Raw genomic sequence first — 16,406 nt, forward strand, 5'->3', positions numbered from 1 at the left:
GTGTCAGCAGCAGCATTGTTTTTGTTGAACTTTTTTTTTTCCTCAATCATCTCCTCCATATTCATTTAATCGTTAGCAGACGTGAAACAAAGAAATCATATTTCACATTGCATTTGTCTGTGCGTGTGTGTGTGTGTGTCGAAGGCCGACAAAAGCGATTGTGATGAACTTTGACGCTTCCATTTATCAACACGGTGATAATTAACCTTTGGAATTTGTTGATAAAATCTCATCATGAGCATCAAATATGTCCTTATCTTTTTTTTTAATCTCTCTCTCTCTTACTCTATGCAGTACATATACATATGTACAAATATTTGCCCCCAAAAAAATATTTGCCAAAAAACACATGCATATACATGTAGACACACACAGGCGCACAGGCACACACACTTTTTCCTGATATTTTGGTGACCATTTTAGCAACATGTGAGGGCAACCAAAATAATAAAGACCGAGTTAAAGCCACTCATCATTTTGTTTGTAGAGGCAGAATATTCCAAAGAGGTTCAGCCCCTCCTGTCCAGCAACACCTTTGGGTGTGAGGAGGATGGGGTTGTGATTTAAGCCGCGTGACATCAAGTCACTTGGTAGCGAAGGAGGATGAAGATGGGTAGATCGTCCTCGGGTGTCACGCTGGTGCGTCACCTGATGCTCGCCCTGACGGCCGTCAAAGCCGGCGTCGGCGAGGGTCCCGGCTCGGCTCCTCCCGGCCTGAAGCTGCTGATCGGCTTCCAGGCTCCTTGGAACTCGTCATTCCCCTTCAGTGCCCAGCGGCTGGGCTCCGCAATCCAGATCGCCGTAGACAAAGTGAACGGGAATCCTACCTTCTTGGGCAACTACACATTGGGCTTCGTCTACATGGACACGGCCTGCAGCCCCAAATTGTCTTTGGCGGGATTCATTCAGCAGGTGTGGAGGGACAACGTGTCCGCCGTCTTTGGTCCAGCGTGTCCGGAAGAAGCTGAGGTATGTCATGTTTTTGTGGACTTTTTGATTTATTTCAAGTGGTTCTTTATATTTCTATTGTGCATTTTTTTTTCAAATCCTGTCTGGATTACTGTTATGCACTTTACTTTGGAGTCAGCCAATCCTCCATTATGTGTCTCCAGTTGGTCCATAATGCTGCTGCATGTTTTGGAGTTCGTGTATAACTTTGAGACGTTTTGTTTATTTCGATTGTTATGCGTAGGTGACCGGCCTGATGGCGTCCGCGTGGAGCATTCCCATGTTCGGTTTCGTGGGACAATCATCCAAGATGGACAACAGCGACGTGTACGACTCGTACGTCAACGTGTTGCCGCCGCTCAAGAGGAGCTCCGAGGTGCTGGTGAAGACCTTGGAATTCTTCGGGTGGACGCACGTGGCCATGATCGGCGGCGGCCAGGACTCCAATACGTGGGACAAAGTGGACGGGCTGTGGAAAACGGTAGAGACGCCTTTGAGGTCAAGGTTCAAACTGAAGGCTGCCGTCAAATTCGACACCAGCGACAGAAGCCTGGTTTACCGCAACGTTAAGTACATCGCCACTGTGGCTAGAGGTGAACTAACGCGGTTTCAGGTTAGCTTAGTGGCTAACCCTTCACACGTAGGACTGTAATCAACAGTAGTGTCATATCTCCACCCGTTATGATGTAAAAATATCTATTTTTGTGTGTGGAATAATGTAATTGTGTTGGCGTGGGGCACAGTGATTGTGGTCCTGACCAACAAGGAGGACTCTCTGACGCTGCTGTTCGAGGCCGAGCGTCAGGGCTTGATGGGCGGCGATTACGTGTTCTTCCTGGTGCAACATTTTGAGGTCAGTGGCGGCGTGGTGAGTAAAGCGCCGGCAACATCATCACGCTCGTTGAGAAGCGCGAACGTAAACGATCGATCGGTAAAAAGTGAGTACATTTTTTTACATTTTATTATGCGAGCAGGACTTCGTGTGGAAATATTCAACGGACGGCCAAATGAACCGAGCGGCCCTCCGAGCCTTCGATATGACCTTCATCATTGGCCAGAAATCGTACGAGGGCTACGAGTACTACGACTTCTTCGAGCGGGTTTTTGAGAGACTCAGAGGACCTCCGTTTGACAGCAATTTGACATCCGAGAGAGAGGTAAAAAAAAAAAAAGGGGAAAAGAAGAAGAGGAAGGGAAGCTTGATGGCATCCATTTCAGGTGAGCACCTACTCTGCCTACCTGCACGACGCCGTGCTGCTTTACACCATGGCCTTGAAGGAGGTCTTGAGAGACGGCAAGGATCCTCACAATGGACGTCAGGTTCTACAGAAACTGAAGAATAAAAATAGCATTCGCTTCTATGGTAAGTGAGCAGGGAGCTTTGCGTTTCAAACGATTTGTGCGTGTGCAAGGTGTTACATTGTTTTTTGTTCATAGTTTGCGGGCTTTACTTTCCTTTCTTGCTCTTTTGTGCAAGCGCCTTTTGTTATTCGTTTGGATTTGCCTCCTGGTCCTCATTGTGGACCAGCGCTTTATGTTCTCGCCTTATTTTCGGTGCGATTAAGACATTAAATTGTTTTTACTTCGGAGACCTTGTTTCTGTCTACGTTTTTTGGATCCCCCCCCAAACTCGGTTTATCCGAGTCCTTAACACTCTCGCAGGAGCTTCAGGACTGGTCCACTTTGACGAGGACGGGGAGAGAAATCTGGACTATTCGATTTATGACCTGCAGTACACCGGAGATGCCGCCGCATTTGTCCCCGTCCTCCATTTTGACAGCCACAGCAAAAGCATACGGTAATAAGAAACACGGTGACGATGGAGAAGATCCACAACGGAGTGAAAAGTCAAATCAACTTAGAATATGCCTTATAATTCAAAACAAAACTCACAGATCAGGCAAAATGTGCAGGAAAGAAAAAAAAAATCTGCCAAAATGGGGGAAAATATTCCTTCAAAGTTGAACAAAACTTGATGTTCTATCATAATGGCCTTTGGAAAAAATATGCCTCAAAACTAGAATAAAATTTGCAAAAAAAAAATGCTTGTGGGGGAATAAGGCTAAACATAAAAAAGTGAAGCACTGTCAAACGTGAACTGGCGCACGGCCTGATTTCAGGCCGACACCCATGTTCACCGCAGTCACCTGGCCCAAAGGAAGACCCCCGTCTGACAACCCCGAATGTGGCTTCAACAACGAGTTGTGCGAATGGCTAAGCAACGGTACGTTCAGGCAAATGCTCCAATTTCTGGAAAGCAGTTCACTTCGTGCCCGGTTGGATTTGACTAACCTGCCTCGTGCCGTCATCACGTCACATATCGCAGATATCATCCTACTGTCTCTGCTGGTCACGTTCCCAGTCATCGGCGTGTTGGCCGTGCTGGGCATCGGCGTCCTGGTCCTGCAGAAGCTGCGCCTCCAGACCAGCCTGGAGGACTCTCGCTGGTGGCTCATCGACTACGGCGACATCACCATCATCAGGGAGGCGTCAGTACGTGACCTTGGAGGACGTTGCGCATTGTGGCGCGTTGTTTTGATTGGGGCGGTCTCTATCCAGGGGAAACCGAGCGTGTCGCTGAGCACCTCCAGAACCCTGAGTGGCAGCGGAGGTTCGTACTCCACCTTGTCTCACAACAGTTGCGGTTTCAAGGACAAGCGGGGCAAAGAGCGGATATACGCCACCGTCGGCCTCTATCAGGTACTGATAAAGTTTGTCAGAAATAAAATGTCGCCCGCCGTGGCCGTCACCAACCTTTTGTCTCCGTGGTGGCTTTCGTGACGGGACGCAGGGGAATTACGTGGCCGTCAAGTACATCAAGAAGGAGGTTTGCGAGAAACTCCAGCGGGCCTCCGTCCTCGCCGAATTCAACGTGGTAACGTTCTCCGGAGAACTCTTTGGCGACGTGTAGCTCAACGGGCGTGTTGCTGAATGGCGTCCGCCTCCGCCGAGACAGATGAAGGAGATGAAGCACGAGAACCTGGTGCAGTTCTTCGGCGCCTGCGTGGAGCCTCCAAACGTCTGTCTGGTCACGCAGTACTGCAGGAAAGGCAGCCTGAAGGTCAGTGCGGTGCATTACCCCCCCACCCCAAAAAAAACTAACAAAACAATTGTTGTTGTTGTTTGCAGGACGTCTTGAAGGCTTCCGATGTGGAGCTGGATGGGATATTCAAGCTTTCCTTCGCTTACGACATCGTAAACGTAGGTGCCGCCTTTCAACGAGTGCTTCGAGACCCCCCCCCCCACTCCCACCAGATGTGACGCCTGCCATCTCCCGCAGGGAATGAATTTCATCCACAAGAGCAGACTCAAGTTCCACGGCAACCTCAAGACCAGCACCTGCATGGTGGACAGCCGGCTGCAGGTCAAACTCTCCGGGTTCGGCCTGTGGGAGTTTAAATATGGCGGTAAAGGCAACCGTGGCCCGCCGGGAACTCCCAAATATGAAGGTGATGTGATCACATGATAAGCTGTCCACTGTAGTAACCGCTGTCCCTGAAAAAGGTTAAAGGTCATTGAAGAACAAACTCCTCTTCAGGTTTTTGCAGTTTTGAAGAAATGAAAACCACATCTATTAGACAGATGGCTGATGCTCAACATTTGAATACTCGATTTCGCATGCGAGTGACACATGGGAGCGTGATTCAAAAAGAAGAAAAAAAACCCCACAATAACTCAACCACAAGAATGTTTTGAAAATTCAGGGCCTTAAGCCAGTTTGTCTTTGCAACAGAACATTTGTTTCTGCTGTGATGAGATGCATAAGGAGGTCTGCTGTCTTGGATGAAAAGGGCACGTTTATGCACATGTTGACGGAGTCCTTTATGGATGAAACCCTGCTTGAGATTTGGTCTGATTGGGAGCAATTTGATGGACGATGCTCAATTGTGAAACATCCGAATTGTTGTCGTTTCATGTCGGTGGTGCATGGGAGCAAAGTTTGTGGTGAATCGCCGCAAAAAAATGAAAATTCCAATAATTCAACCAGAAGAATGTTGAAAATTCAGTCGGCCTCAAGCACGTTTCACTGAGCAACGTGCAACTTGGTAGTCAGTTTTCAGTTGTTTTTTTTTTTTTTTTAAGCGAACACAAACTCGACAGAGGCTAAATCACCAAACATTCAAGTTGTGTTCTTGCCTGTAAGCAAAGTTGTATGACCTACCATTAACCCTTCCATGCACCCTGTAACCCGATCAGCTGTCCACCGTGATCACTGCAGTCCCTAAAAGGGTTTAAAAAAAAAATCAGTTAGTCTGACGAGTGACTTGTTGGCGTCACAGGTTTGTACTGGACAGCCCCGGAGCTTTTGAGACAAGTCGTCCCGGAGGTCAACGGGACCCCCAAAGGTGACATCTACAGTTTTGCCATCATCCTGTGGGAGCTCATGTACAACTCCAAGAGCGGGCCGTACCACGACGTCGACCTGGAGCCCAAAGAGATCATCGCGAGGCTGCGGGGGCCCTTCCACGGCGAGCCTCTCAGACCTCCGCTGTCCGACCTGTGCGACGGCAACATCAACGCGCTGCTTCGGGTCTGCTGGAACGAAAACGCTGATCACCGGCCGCCATTCAGGTCTATTCTAAGACAGCTGAAGGAAGCCAGCCCAGAGAGGTCCCACTGTTACTTTTTTTTCGTTGCCATTAAGCATCCTTTCAATTGACTTAAGTACCACTACGTGTTGTTCTCCCCCATCCGTGCTGCAGTCATGCAAACATTCTGGACAACATGGTGGCGAAGCTAGAAAAATACGCCAATCACCTGGAGGTGGTGGTGGAAGAGAGGACAAATCAACTCGTCGCCGAGAAGACCCGCGCCGACAAGCTTCTCTCCAGCATGTTGCCGAGGTAACCGCATCGACGCCTGACCGCCTCTTGCAGTCACCTCGGTGGTGACGCGCCGTCTCCCGCAGGTACATCGCGGACCAGCTGATGGCGGGGAAGTCGGTGGAGCCTCGCAGCTACGACATGGTCAGCGTCTTCTTCTCCGACATCGTGGGCTTCACCTCCATGTGCGCCATCAGCTCGGCCATGGAGGTGGTCATGTTCCTCAACGACCTCTACAGCCTCTTTGATGACATCCTCCAGACGTACGACGTCTACAAGGTCAAAGAACAAAAGACACAAACAGTACTCTGGAAGTAGAGCGACGACATTATTTGTATGTTGGACTTGCGACTGCTGACGACGAGCACGCGTTCCAGGTGGAGACCATCGGTGATGCTTACGTGGTGGCCAGCGGTCTGCCCATCACCAACGGCCAACGGCACGCCGTGGAGATCGCCACCATGGCCCTGCACTTCCTGAGCGCCATCAAGCGCTTCCGAATACAACACATGCCCTCAGAGAGCCTGGCCATCCGCATCGGTGTCCACTCGGGTGGGAGCTCATGCCGAAAGAGACAAAGCAAAAAAAGGGCTTCAAAGCATCCACGGGAGGACGGTAGTTTATTTTTGTGTCCCGGCAGGTCCAGTGGTCGCCGGAGTCGTCGGGAGCACGATGCCTCGCTACTGTTTGTTTGGCGATACGGTCAACATGGCCTCTCGAATGGAGAGCAACAGCTTACGTGAGACGGCCTGCAAAAAAAAAAAAAAAAAATGTTGATCGACTTTTTGTATGACCTCACTCTTTCGATGAAAATTTCACAGTATAGAAACAAAATTGATTTTGAAGACTGATTTTATCTCTGTACACAAATTAACGTTAGTCTCACTTCCCGTGTCGTCAGCCTTGAAGATTCACATCTCTCAGTGCACGGCTGACATTCTGGTCCAGGTGGGATCATTTGAGCTGGAGGAAAGGGGAGAAATTGAAATGAAGGTGATTTGAACACGCGTGATTGTGTGCGTTACATTTGTGTGACCATTCTCACCTTTTTTTTTTGTGTCAGGGTAAAGGCTGCCACAAGACCTACTGGCTGTTGAGCAAACAGGGTTTCAACCCTCCTTCACGGGATGCTCAAAGACCCGCGCAGGCGGACGCGAGCCTCCAGCTGGCAGCAGAGGTATACCCGGGATTCATCTTCATACTCCTCTTCTTGTTCTTGACGTTGCTGTTGTTTCATATTGTTTTTTTTTTGTGGTGTGTCCAGGGAACTGCGAAGAAAGCTGCCAGCGGGGACGTTGCCTTACCTCCAGTGGATGTTTAGTTTACCCGTAATAATAATATATGAAAATAACACTTACGTTTTTAAAATATTTATTAAGTGGGTCTCAAGACACGAGAATCGAACGGAGGGTTTTCAAATACATTTTTATATGTGCAGTTGAAAAACAGATGATGACAGCGGATCCTACTAAGCCTACAAAGTAGCGCATTTTCCGCTTTTTAGGATGCACGTAAAAGCACCGATGATGAGATGCATGCGCGCCAAGTGTACAAGCAGTGGATTTTTGTTCATTGATTACTTGTGTAAGCATAACAGCATGTGTTGATTAGGATGAGCAGCAGGAGAGGCGGAGACGCTCCTAGATGACAAAAAATAAAAAAATAGACATGCTTACACAATCACAACACACACACACACACACACACACAGACGCACTTGATTCAATTTAAATGCGTTGTGACAATATGTGTATATTTACCGATGATGTGTCCTTTACTGGATGATCCATTAGCTGTGAAGACATTTTTTTTGCCATAAGCTGAAGCCTACTAGTGGTTTAATTTTGTTTCCAGTGACTGTTCTGAAAAAAAGTGCCGTACTGTACCTCTGATGTAAAATTCAGCAGTCAGGATACCAGCGTGTTGCTTGGCTTTTGGTGCCAATCTCCTGGCTAGGCAAGGACTCTTCACAGGGGAGGAAATAGGGCTTTAAAGGACAGTCGTCTTGAACCGAGACAGACATTCTGACTCACGGGTTGACAGGCGATCCGTTCGCTGTCGCACACGTGGACCTCGCAGTGGAGCCACACGGTGGACACCTTCTCCTGGCCGCGGAAGCGGAACGAGTTGAACTTGAAGGTGGAGCGGCCGTCTTTGGCGTTTTCGAAAATGTTCACCGTGTCGTCGGACGGGCAGCTGAAGGGACACTTTTGAAATATGTATGCAGGCAGTACGTACCGGGGGAAAAAATGTAAAAAGGATAAAGAAGACGGAATAATCCCATTTTTTTCCCTCTGTGCACTGTTGCTGGGCAGAATGCAAGGGGCACAATCATTTCTCCCCCCTGAAGACCAATAAACATTAGCATTAAGTCACGTGACGATGCTGTTACCTTGGCAACCTGGGGCAGAGGGCTCCAGACGCACAACAAAGAAACAAATTAGCATGGTGACTGCTCATCACCGCAGAGAAATGGAAAAGCACAAGAATATTGGACGGAATTCATATTTCCATACCTGTTGATGATGAGGCTCCACCTCCTCCTGTCCGTGGAGTAAGGTGTAGGCGTGGCCCAACAATTTTCAATGACCACGCGGAAACGTCCGCTCAGCCCTTTGGCCTCCACGCCGACGAAGACCTCCGAGCCGATCTCAGAGGTGTCAATCACGTACGGTGTCTCTTTGGCATACAGGAACTTGGCGTTCTGTGGGGTTGGGGCCAGCACATTCCCATTGTGTCCGTGGAATGTCACAAACTCCGCCCTCCTTCCAGGAGACTCACCGTGAACACACCCATGGACAACTGTGACTTAAAGGAACCCACAGTACCGTTGCTGACGTAGACAGTGGCCACTCTGGAAAAAGCAAAGACATTTTTAATCCACGCACAGCTTTTTTTCCCCGAGGGCCCATACGAGGCGTTTACCGACCTCTGACTGAAGACGGCGTTGTTGACCAGGTAGGTGGCGCGGTAGACGCAGCTGAAGGTGTAGTTGACTGGCTGGTTCCTGAGCGTCAGAGATGTGTCGTTGGACACCACCGAGTTGAAGAAGACGTAGCGGGCGTCTTTGCCGGGGATGTACTGCCCAGGAGGAAAAGTTTCCATTGTTAAAAGTGCTCGAATGTACTCCATAATGCATAAACCCTCATTATCTGAACCCGAAACCTTCTAACCTGAACCTGAACCCAAACCAAAGCCAAATCCTCCTAAACTTACCCCATGACCCCGCCTTGCCCAACCCCGAAGCTTTTGTTTTTCCGGTCTGTTAGGGGGGTGCGCCAAGAAACGTTAAATGAGACTAGCGAGGTTCAAGAATTTGGGAAAGGCTGTGTTGCTTCCAGGTCGGCTATGTTTGCCTCTTTTTGGAAGATCAAAGTGGGTCAAGCAGCAGCAAGCCCCTCTCCTCCCCACGATGTTGTAATTGTTGTGCCTGCACCGGGCTGATTTTGGCCACCGTTCAAAAGTCGCACCGGCGTCACACAGCGACGATCTCACCGCACGCAGGAGACGAGATATTTGGCAGTAGCCGCGGAAGAAGAAAAATAAAACATTTCCTCTTAAAGTCGTGGCGCAAACATGGAAGTGCAACGCCGTGTCATCCAGATGTTGCTTGACTGACAAGCCTCAAAGTGGACTCACCACCGTGCAAGAGCTCCGACGTGGCCGTCAAACATTTCGTGCTGAGCGGCGGTAACACGACGGCATGTTCGCGCGTAAGCCTCTTGACTGACCTCCGACTGGGTGCCGCAGTACGAGTGGTTCTTGGGCGTCAGGTCAGGGATGATGAAGCGGTAGTAACCGGAGCTGTGCACGCCTGTAGAGCACACACCCCCCAGGGAGAGCTGCTCCATCTTCCATCCGTACGGACACTCGGGCACATTGGCGATAATGGCGTTGGGGAAGCACGACACCATCACGTAATCTGAAACGTTGGGACAAAGCACTGCGCTGTTATCTTGGCATCCTGGGGCGGAGGGATCCGCTGCCCCAAACGGTCGAGAAAAAACAGGTCGACTCCATAAGAACGTAACTAGTTTCATGAGGCAAAATCATTTCTGCCTAAGTGACGACCCAACAACCAACCTAGAGACCATCAAAATGACCTAACCAACGAACCAACCAACCAAACATTGAATTCCCAAACTAATTATGAGTTTGGCTGACTAACCAATTTACCACCTGAACAGCCAACATATTGTCAACCAAACTAACAAACTCACTAATTAAACCCAAAAGTTACCACCTAACAGTCCAACTGAGTTCATCAACCAAAAGTAAACAAGCAAGCTACATTTATCCTCCCAACTAATACAAGTTGTTGCAAATGCTCGGTGGGACGGTGGCGAAATCCTGAATGAATTCTCATCTGTTTTGATTGAAGAGATGCCGTCACATGAAACCGAGATTTATTAGCTGGCTCTGATCCACATGCACATACAGGGGAAAAATTCCGTTGAGTGCGTTTGTGCTGCTTTGAGAGTCAAAAGTCTGATTACCTGCTTTCTGGGGAACACAGGTCCACACCACGGGAAGCGTCACAAGGAGCAAAACGGCGGCCATGATTCCATGCAGGACACAAATAGAAATAATTTGGGGCGGGAAAGGCTTGTTTACCTGTGCGCTGTCAGAGGACCCTCATGAGGACCCCCTGAGATAGCATTTGATGTACGCTCGCGGGCGGAGGTGGTCCAAAGTTCCCACCCGGAGAGCCTCCATTGTGGGGCCCCGTCGACAAAAAGCCTTCTGTGCTGCCCGGACATTCACTTTTAAATGACCGGCGCCTCTCGGGACGCCCGCTGCGACGCTTTTTGTCGGGATGGACCTGATGGAAAGGTGCCACTTTTGCTGCAGCAACTACATTGACAACAAAAAAGAAGCTTCTTCAACATGGTGAATGGCATTGAAAAAAATGTGTTCCAAAACTAACCCACAAACCGAGTAACTACTCCCGACTATGATACCAATTGATGAGCCATCAGCTGACTTATCAACAGACCAGCACACCAAGTAATTCACGATGCGCCCAACTGGCTGACTGACTAACTAACCAGTCTCAAAACGACAAAACACATTTCTTGGGATTCAACCATTTAAATGCCAGTTTTATTATTTTAATGTTTTTTTTAACAGAAAAAATTAAAGGACATTTTCCTGACAATAGAAAATTCTTCGAAGCAAAATAAAATATAAACATAATATAAATGATCATTTGTTTTTGTGCATATTTTCTGAAAACCATTTGTACCCCAAGCTGTTAAAGAGTGACAGAAAATAATTTTTTAAAAATGCCCAAATGGTGCACAAGACATCAAGAAGCATCAGTCTTCAAAATCTGACCATTCTGATCTTTTTGCATTGCATCTGTGTGTACTTAATATTGTGGCCCACTTCAAACAAGAGAATCTGACTGGAAAGAGCACGGGAGCGTCTCGCTACAAACGGCAGCTGATTAACATCTGAATGAGGTGCGCCGATAGCATTGAACGGCAGCTCGCGTTACAGCACGTATCGAATCGAAACTAAAAAATAAAAGAAGGACCAAAATGTGACTCATAATGGGACTTTTTTTTTAATTGGTTCTTTTGGAGTACAGCAGACGCGTGTTACTATGACAACAGGTCAGTGTAGTGCTTCACGTCAAAAAAACATTAAAAAAAAGAAACAATCAAAACAATGTGGGGTGGGAACAACAACTTTTATATACACTATCCTGTACAGTGGAGTTAATAAATAACGTTTCATCTTGAGCTTGGTGTTAGCGTTCGGGAACTTGGCACGTCCAGTTTGTGCGCTCTGTCTGGGAAATAAAATCCCTCCTGGAAGACAACCAAGTGGAAGTTAGGTCACGATGACATGAGAATGAACGAGTAAGAAATGAGAGTGATGAAAAAAAGAGATTAATGTTTTTTTTTTATCCATCCCCCAAAAGTGAAATATTTGGTTTAGGATTTATGGGAGTCAAGGGCCTTTTTGCGTTGGTTTTGTTTTTAAATGAAATATTCTCGTCTTGATAAGCGTGGATAAGTGGATCATAAAATGGATGGATGGATGGGGTGGATGGATGGACGTTGCAGTACTCACTCTCTCCCCCGCGGGACGACATTCTCCCGACACAGCAGCCCTTCGTCGCATGGACAGATTTGGTTGATGCTGAACGCCAGGCCGCCGTCGGGGACGTAGCATCCGTCGCCGCGCATCAGCCGACGCTTGCACACGCGCTCGCCGTGGTGGCGGGCGCAGCACATAGATGCTCCGCAGTCCCGGTCCAACTTGCATCGGGCGCCTGGGGGGAAAAAAAGTTGCGTCTTTTCAATTGGTAATGAACATTTTTTGGGGGGGGTAAATGGCAGTTTTTTAATCCAACAGAATTTTTTTTTCATAAAAAATGAAATATAATTACCGGCCTTTTAATTTTTTTTTTCCATTTCAGTTGCCAAATGAAATGAAAATGGTCACTTACCCTCTTGCCCATTGGGAACGCTGCGGTGGCACTTGCCAAACATGCAGCTGAGGCCCCGCACGCACTGGGCGTCCCTGCGGCAGTAGTACCCCTCCCCGCGGAGGGGCACGCACAGGCCAAAGTGACGGTCACAGGAGAAACCTCGCCCACAAGCCCTGTCGTGGTCACACGCCGCCTGTGGACAAGAGTCACACGTCAAGGGTCTTTTTGTCAATCTTGACATGAGGTTAGAAAATACTGTAAGAAATAAGTCTTACCGTGGTGGCTCTGGCAGGGGGCGCCCCGTCCCGTAGCGCCACGGCCCCATCTTTGGGCGGACTGTGCGGCATGTTGAGCATCCACGCCCAAATGTGCGCCTCGGCCCGTGTGAAGCACAGACACAGGCTCGCCATCCACACGCTGGGCAACATGGCCGACAAAATTAAACAAAGGGAGCGAGGTCGAGACGACACCGAGACGAGTTTTACGACTTGTGGTCTGGCGTCTCAGCGGCCGTTGCAAAAATCCGAACGTCAGCAAGTGACAGTGACTGGGGCTCCTCTTCCACTTTTATAAGGCTACAGCTCAACCCCCCCTACCGGTAACCTCCCCAGGACCCCCTCCCACTGGGCTGTTTGTCCAAGTCGTAAGGGAGGAGGAGACAATTAGTTGTTAATGGATTAGCTAAGATGCAGAGTCACCGCCCGACGTCCCCCCCCCACCAACTGCGCTGACAACAGCGTGTTTCACTGCATACCCCCCCCCAAAAAAAAAACAATTTGGGGCCCACAAGCACCCCCCCCACCACCACCACCTCAGACCCCATGCCGAGAGCAATTTGCAGGAGTGCACCCTACAGACGACCCCCTGATCTCATTAAATGTAATTACCATCAGCTATTAGTTCTCAGGGGGGGGCGTGTGGGGTGTTAATGGGGAGGGGGCGTGGGGTAAGTGGGGCTGACGTTTTTTCTGAATCATTTTTCTTGGCAAAGCAATTCCAAATTACTTAATTCCTAAATTGCACTTCTCTGCATCCTTCGTTTCCTGAAAAGAAGACCAATTATTGATGTTGCGCTTTCTGAAAAGGAAGAAAATGAATTGCCGTTGCACTTCCGTATCAAGGAGAGAAATGCGAGTGAGGTGAGACTTTCTGAGAAAGCTGACTGACTGCAATATTGATGTTGTGCTTTCCTAAAATGATGTGCTGCGATTTTGGTTTGTTTAATGATGCACAATAGCGAGAAACCATTTTTTTTCAGGACTTCATGTCATAAACTGTGTTCCCGCGCTCTCTCGCGGTTCATCGGGCGCACCCCCTACGATAGTGGCGCTTTTTCAGCAATCTTTCGGGGGGGTTTTAACGGCGGACAGACAAATCCGAATTTAGAGTCGGACACCTCTCGTGTTGTACCGAGTCGGGCCGGTGAAGAACTCCACTGGAATAAATGATGGCCGGCAACTGAGCAATTATGTGAAGGAAGCAGTTGTTTCTGTTTTAACTGGATTTTTGCAATGTACATGATGTGAGCAGTAAGGTAACATTTTTGGGAGATGAGAATAAAATTTAAAAAACTAATTGTCTGCTAACAGTTGATTAACATTCAGTACTTTCCCCCAGAGACAGATACCGGGATAAGTCCAGAGGCTCATTTGCATATCGCTTGCGGCAAACAGTGTTGATCGCTATCCTGCACCGGCCACTTGAGTCCTTTTCTCCAAACATGCTTAACACAGACTAATCACGTAATTGCTGCTCAATTAGAGGACACAATGGCCACAACCGGACCCATCGCCAATATGCAAAAATTGCCGCCATGACGGAAACGTTGCAATTCTTGTTGATTGCAACCAAACTAGTAACAGCACAAATGTTTTGTAGGTGTACACGCGTTTGGACATTCGTATTAACAACAACGACGACATCATCATCATCATCGACTCCCTCCTCTTGTCACGCTACCCGAGCACAGTATTCGGGTCGTCAATTTGTAGTAACACCAAAACAGGCCCCCCGCTTGTATTTGTTTAGCCGGCAGATAAGTGTCTCAACATGGCGTAGTACACCACCCGCCTCCCCCACCTCCATGGCCCCAGTGTTTGTGACTCAGCTAATGACCTCCCTAATGAACGTGCTCCCTTTTCTCAATAAACATGTGACAGCGGGGTGGCGTGATCGTGGTGGTTGCGGGGGGCAGTAACAAAAAAAAACTCTTCAGGGTGATTTTTGCCCATTGTAATGGACCTTGACCCCCCACAGGGAGCCATGAATGGGGGCGGGCGGGCGAGGGGACTGAGAAAGAGTTTCACCCCCTTAGCCACCCTGCAAACCAAAACAATGCACATTTGGACATCGTTGCACTATTTAGACTAAAAGCACACTTTTTTTTTTTTTACTCGGTAACTATAATCAGTTATCGCAGATCTTTTTTTGTATTATATTAATGATATAGTAATGACCATTTACTCTACTATGATTTCACGAATGCATTCGTGTACGTTGATGTGAATCAACTTTCAGTTGACTTTTTAAGACGGGCTTTTTAATTGTCGGTGAACTGACGTGATACTCTTCAGATGTGTCGTTAAAAGGAAAGCAACGGGAAAAAAAAAGTTGACCACAAAGAAAAGAAAATCAATCCGTTTTAGTTTTCGGCGGAAACGTTTGGTTTCTCATCAGTACGGTATGAATTGGTTCTTGCCTAGATGAGCCATCGCCGCTCAAGTATTCAGAAGAACCACATGAAACATGTACACAAAATATTTAAAGGTGTGCCTGTACTGTATGTCAATGTCAGAGGGGGCCTCTTTGGTGGACCCAACCTGTCTTTTATTTAAGGGTGCTGTCTTTTGTCTCAGTAGGCTTGAGGTTGCTCCATAGCCTGTTTCCAATTGGGACAAGAAAGGCCAGTGTGATTCCCGCCGTAATGGGAAACAGCCCCCCCACGTCATTCTCCAGCACCAAGATTGGAACGCCAGTGAAGGGAAATGGCAAGAGGGCAAAAAGGACAAGATGCAGTTCGTTGTGGCGATTCAACCAGACTTCCATCAAGGTCAGTTGTAAGGCGCCAAACCCCGCAAAGACCTTCCATTGATTTAGCTCGCAACCGAAGAGGCATAACTTACAGACGAAGATCGCTGCAGAGGGTGGTTGCCGGAGTGATGCGCGGGGGGTCGCTTGAGCAAGGTACCAAACCTCACATGGCGCCGCTTTTCTCGGACTAAAACGCACAAGTCATCATTAGGACACTTCACAAGACCCAGGATGAAATTTTCTCCAAACCAAAATGGCAGACGTTACCTGCTGGGTGTGGTCGGCAAAGAGATGCCAGGATGTGCCACAGAACCTCCGATTGCTGTGGGACCGCCCTTCCAAGACCAAAACCACTGTCTTCTCCGGAACATGCAGATGATGCGCTTCCAGTGGGTTTTCAGTACATCGGGCCTCGCCTTTCAAGATTTGGCTTGACTTGAACCAGATGGACCCCGGTTTGATCCCAGCTGTGGAACAAGAAGGGAGAACCCCAAAATCAATCGAGGCTGTTGAAATCAATCGTTGAAAGAATGAAAGAAAGAAATTGGCACCATGTTTTTGGCAATGCTCAGCGCACTCGACTGCGTGATTGCATTCTGCTTTCTCGTCATACCCAAAGCGATGTGAAAATGATTGCACCCCGTGTTGTCTGTTTCTTCGCGGTTGCTTTATTGCAAAATAGATGCTTGAGCAGTCGGAAAAAAAGTTTCTAAAGATAGCCACCGAATGGCTCTGTTTGCAACAGTGACTGCACTTTGGTAAACTCGCTCCTCTCTTGTTCGCAGCCATCTTAGTGGAAGAGGTGCAGGTCAGCGTGCAACTGTGGATAAATATTGAATTGAACTTCCTATTTATGAAAATGCGTCACATATTTTCGTTGAAACAAAAAAAATACCTGCCATGGCAATTAAGGGGGCGCAGTGAGAGTCATTTTTAATTGGCCTTTAGATTGTGAGGCGCTCATCAAAATTTCTCTCCTTAAGGGGGTCCATGGATTGAAAAACTTGGAGAAATCCAGGCTTTGAATTTGTGACCAATCCTGTTTGTTTACAGGTGGGCTCCATCACAGTCCATGTGATTTTTTTTGGCTTCCAAAACATCACGTGTGATTCACTTCACACAAGGGGGAGCGGGAGTTAGGCCCTCCCAAACTTCTCATTTTT

At 48.2% G+C, this 16,406-nt stretch overlaps 3 protein-coding genes across 7 annotated transcripts; 1 reads left to right on the forward strand and 2 right to left on the reverse strand.

Annotated features, from left to right (window-relative positions):
• Positions 1-649: 649 nt before the first annotated feature.
• Positions 650-7,129, forward strand: gucy2g (guanylate cyclase 2g). Its single transcript, XM_052072673.1, has 19 exons — positions 650-969; positions 1,193-1,541; positions 1,692-1,801; positions 1,923-2,105; positions 2,167-2,311; positions 2,611-2,746; positions 3,069-3,172; positions 3,275-3,648; positions 3,740-3,823; positions 3,905-4,009; positions 4,078-4,149; positions 4,229-4,397; positions 5,229-5,559; positions 5,652-5,792; positions 5,858-6,050; positions 6,149-6,323; positions 6,412-6,510; positions 6,673-6,764; positions 6,835-7,129. The coding sequence occupies exons 1-19, from the start codon at positions 652-654 to the stop codon at positions 7,090-7,092; spliced, it is 3,438 nt and encodes a 1,145-aa protein (XP_051928633.1). The 5' UTR covers positions 650-651; the 3' UTR covers positions 7,093-7,129.
• tectb (tectorin beta) lies at positions 7,129-10,337 on the reverse strand. 3 transcript variants are annotated; one of them, XM_052072666.1, is made up of 8 exons: positions 10,268-10,337; positions 9,503-9,693; positions 8,701-8,852; positions 8,553-8,625; positions 8,288-8,475; positions 7,805-7,967; positions 7,658-7,736; positions 7,129-7,564 (listed from the first exon to the last, which is right to left on the reverse strand). In XM_052072666.1, exons 1-8 carry the CDS (start codon positions 10,329-10,331, stop codon positions 7,494-7,496), a joined length of 981 nt encoding a protein of 326 aa, XP_051928626.1. In that variant the 5' UTR covers positions 10,332-10,337; the 3' UTR covers positions 7,129-7,493. The 3 variants fall into 3 exon arrangements, with proteins under 3 accessions (XP_051928626.1, XP_051928625.1, XP_051928624.1); XM_052072665.1 differs by lacking the exon at positions 10,268-10,337 and having other exon boundaries at positions 9,503-10,140; XM_052072664.1 differs by lacking the exon at positions 10,268-10,337 and having other exon boundaries at positions 8,553-8,852; positions 9,503-10,143.
• A 54-nt stretch (positions 10,338-10,391) lies between these two features.
• LOC127605082 (dickkopf-related protein 3-like) lies at positions 10,392-16,368 on the reverse strand. 3 transcript variants are annotated; one of them, XM_052072667.1, is made up of 6 exons: positions 16,139-16,368; positions 15,511-15,710; positions 12,489-12,630; positions 12,232-12,406; positions 11,853-12,054; positions 10,392-10,625 (listed from the first exon to the last, which is right to left on the reverse strand). In XM_052072667.1, the coding sequence occupies exons 2-6, from the start codon at positions 15,612-15,614 to the stop codon at positions 10,538-10,540; spliced, it is 711 nt and encodes a 236-aa protein (XP_051928627.1). In that variant the 5' UTR covers positions 15,615-15,710; positions 16,139-16,368; the 3' UTR covers positions 10,392-10,537. The 3 variants fall into 3 exon arrangements, with proteins under 3 accessions (XP_051928627.1, XP_051928629.1, XP_051928628.1); XM_052072668.1 differs by lacking the exon at positions 10,392-10,625 and adding an exon at positions 11,293-11,587; XM_052072669.1 differs by lacking the exons at positions 15,511-15,710; positions 16,139-16,368 and having other exon boundaries at positions 12,489-12,975.
• Between the last annotated feature and the right edge of the window lie 38 nt (positions 16,369-16,406).

The sequence above is a fragment of the Hippocampus zosterae genome, chromosome 7 (genome assembly GCF_025434085.1).
Source record: "Hippocampus zosterae strain Florida chromosome 7, ASM2543408v3, whole genome shotgun sequence".
In the NCBI taxonomy this organism is placed as follows: domain Eukaryota; kingdom Metazoa; phylum Chordata; class Actinopteri; order Syngnathiformes; family Syngnathidae; genus Hippocampus; species Hippocampus zosterae.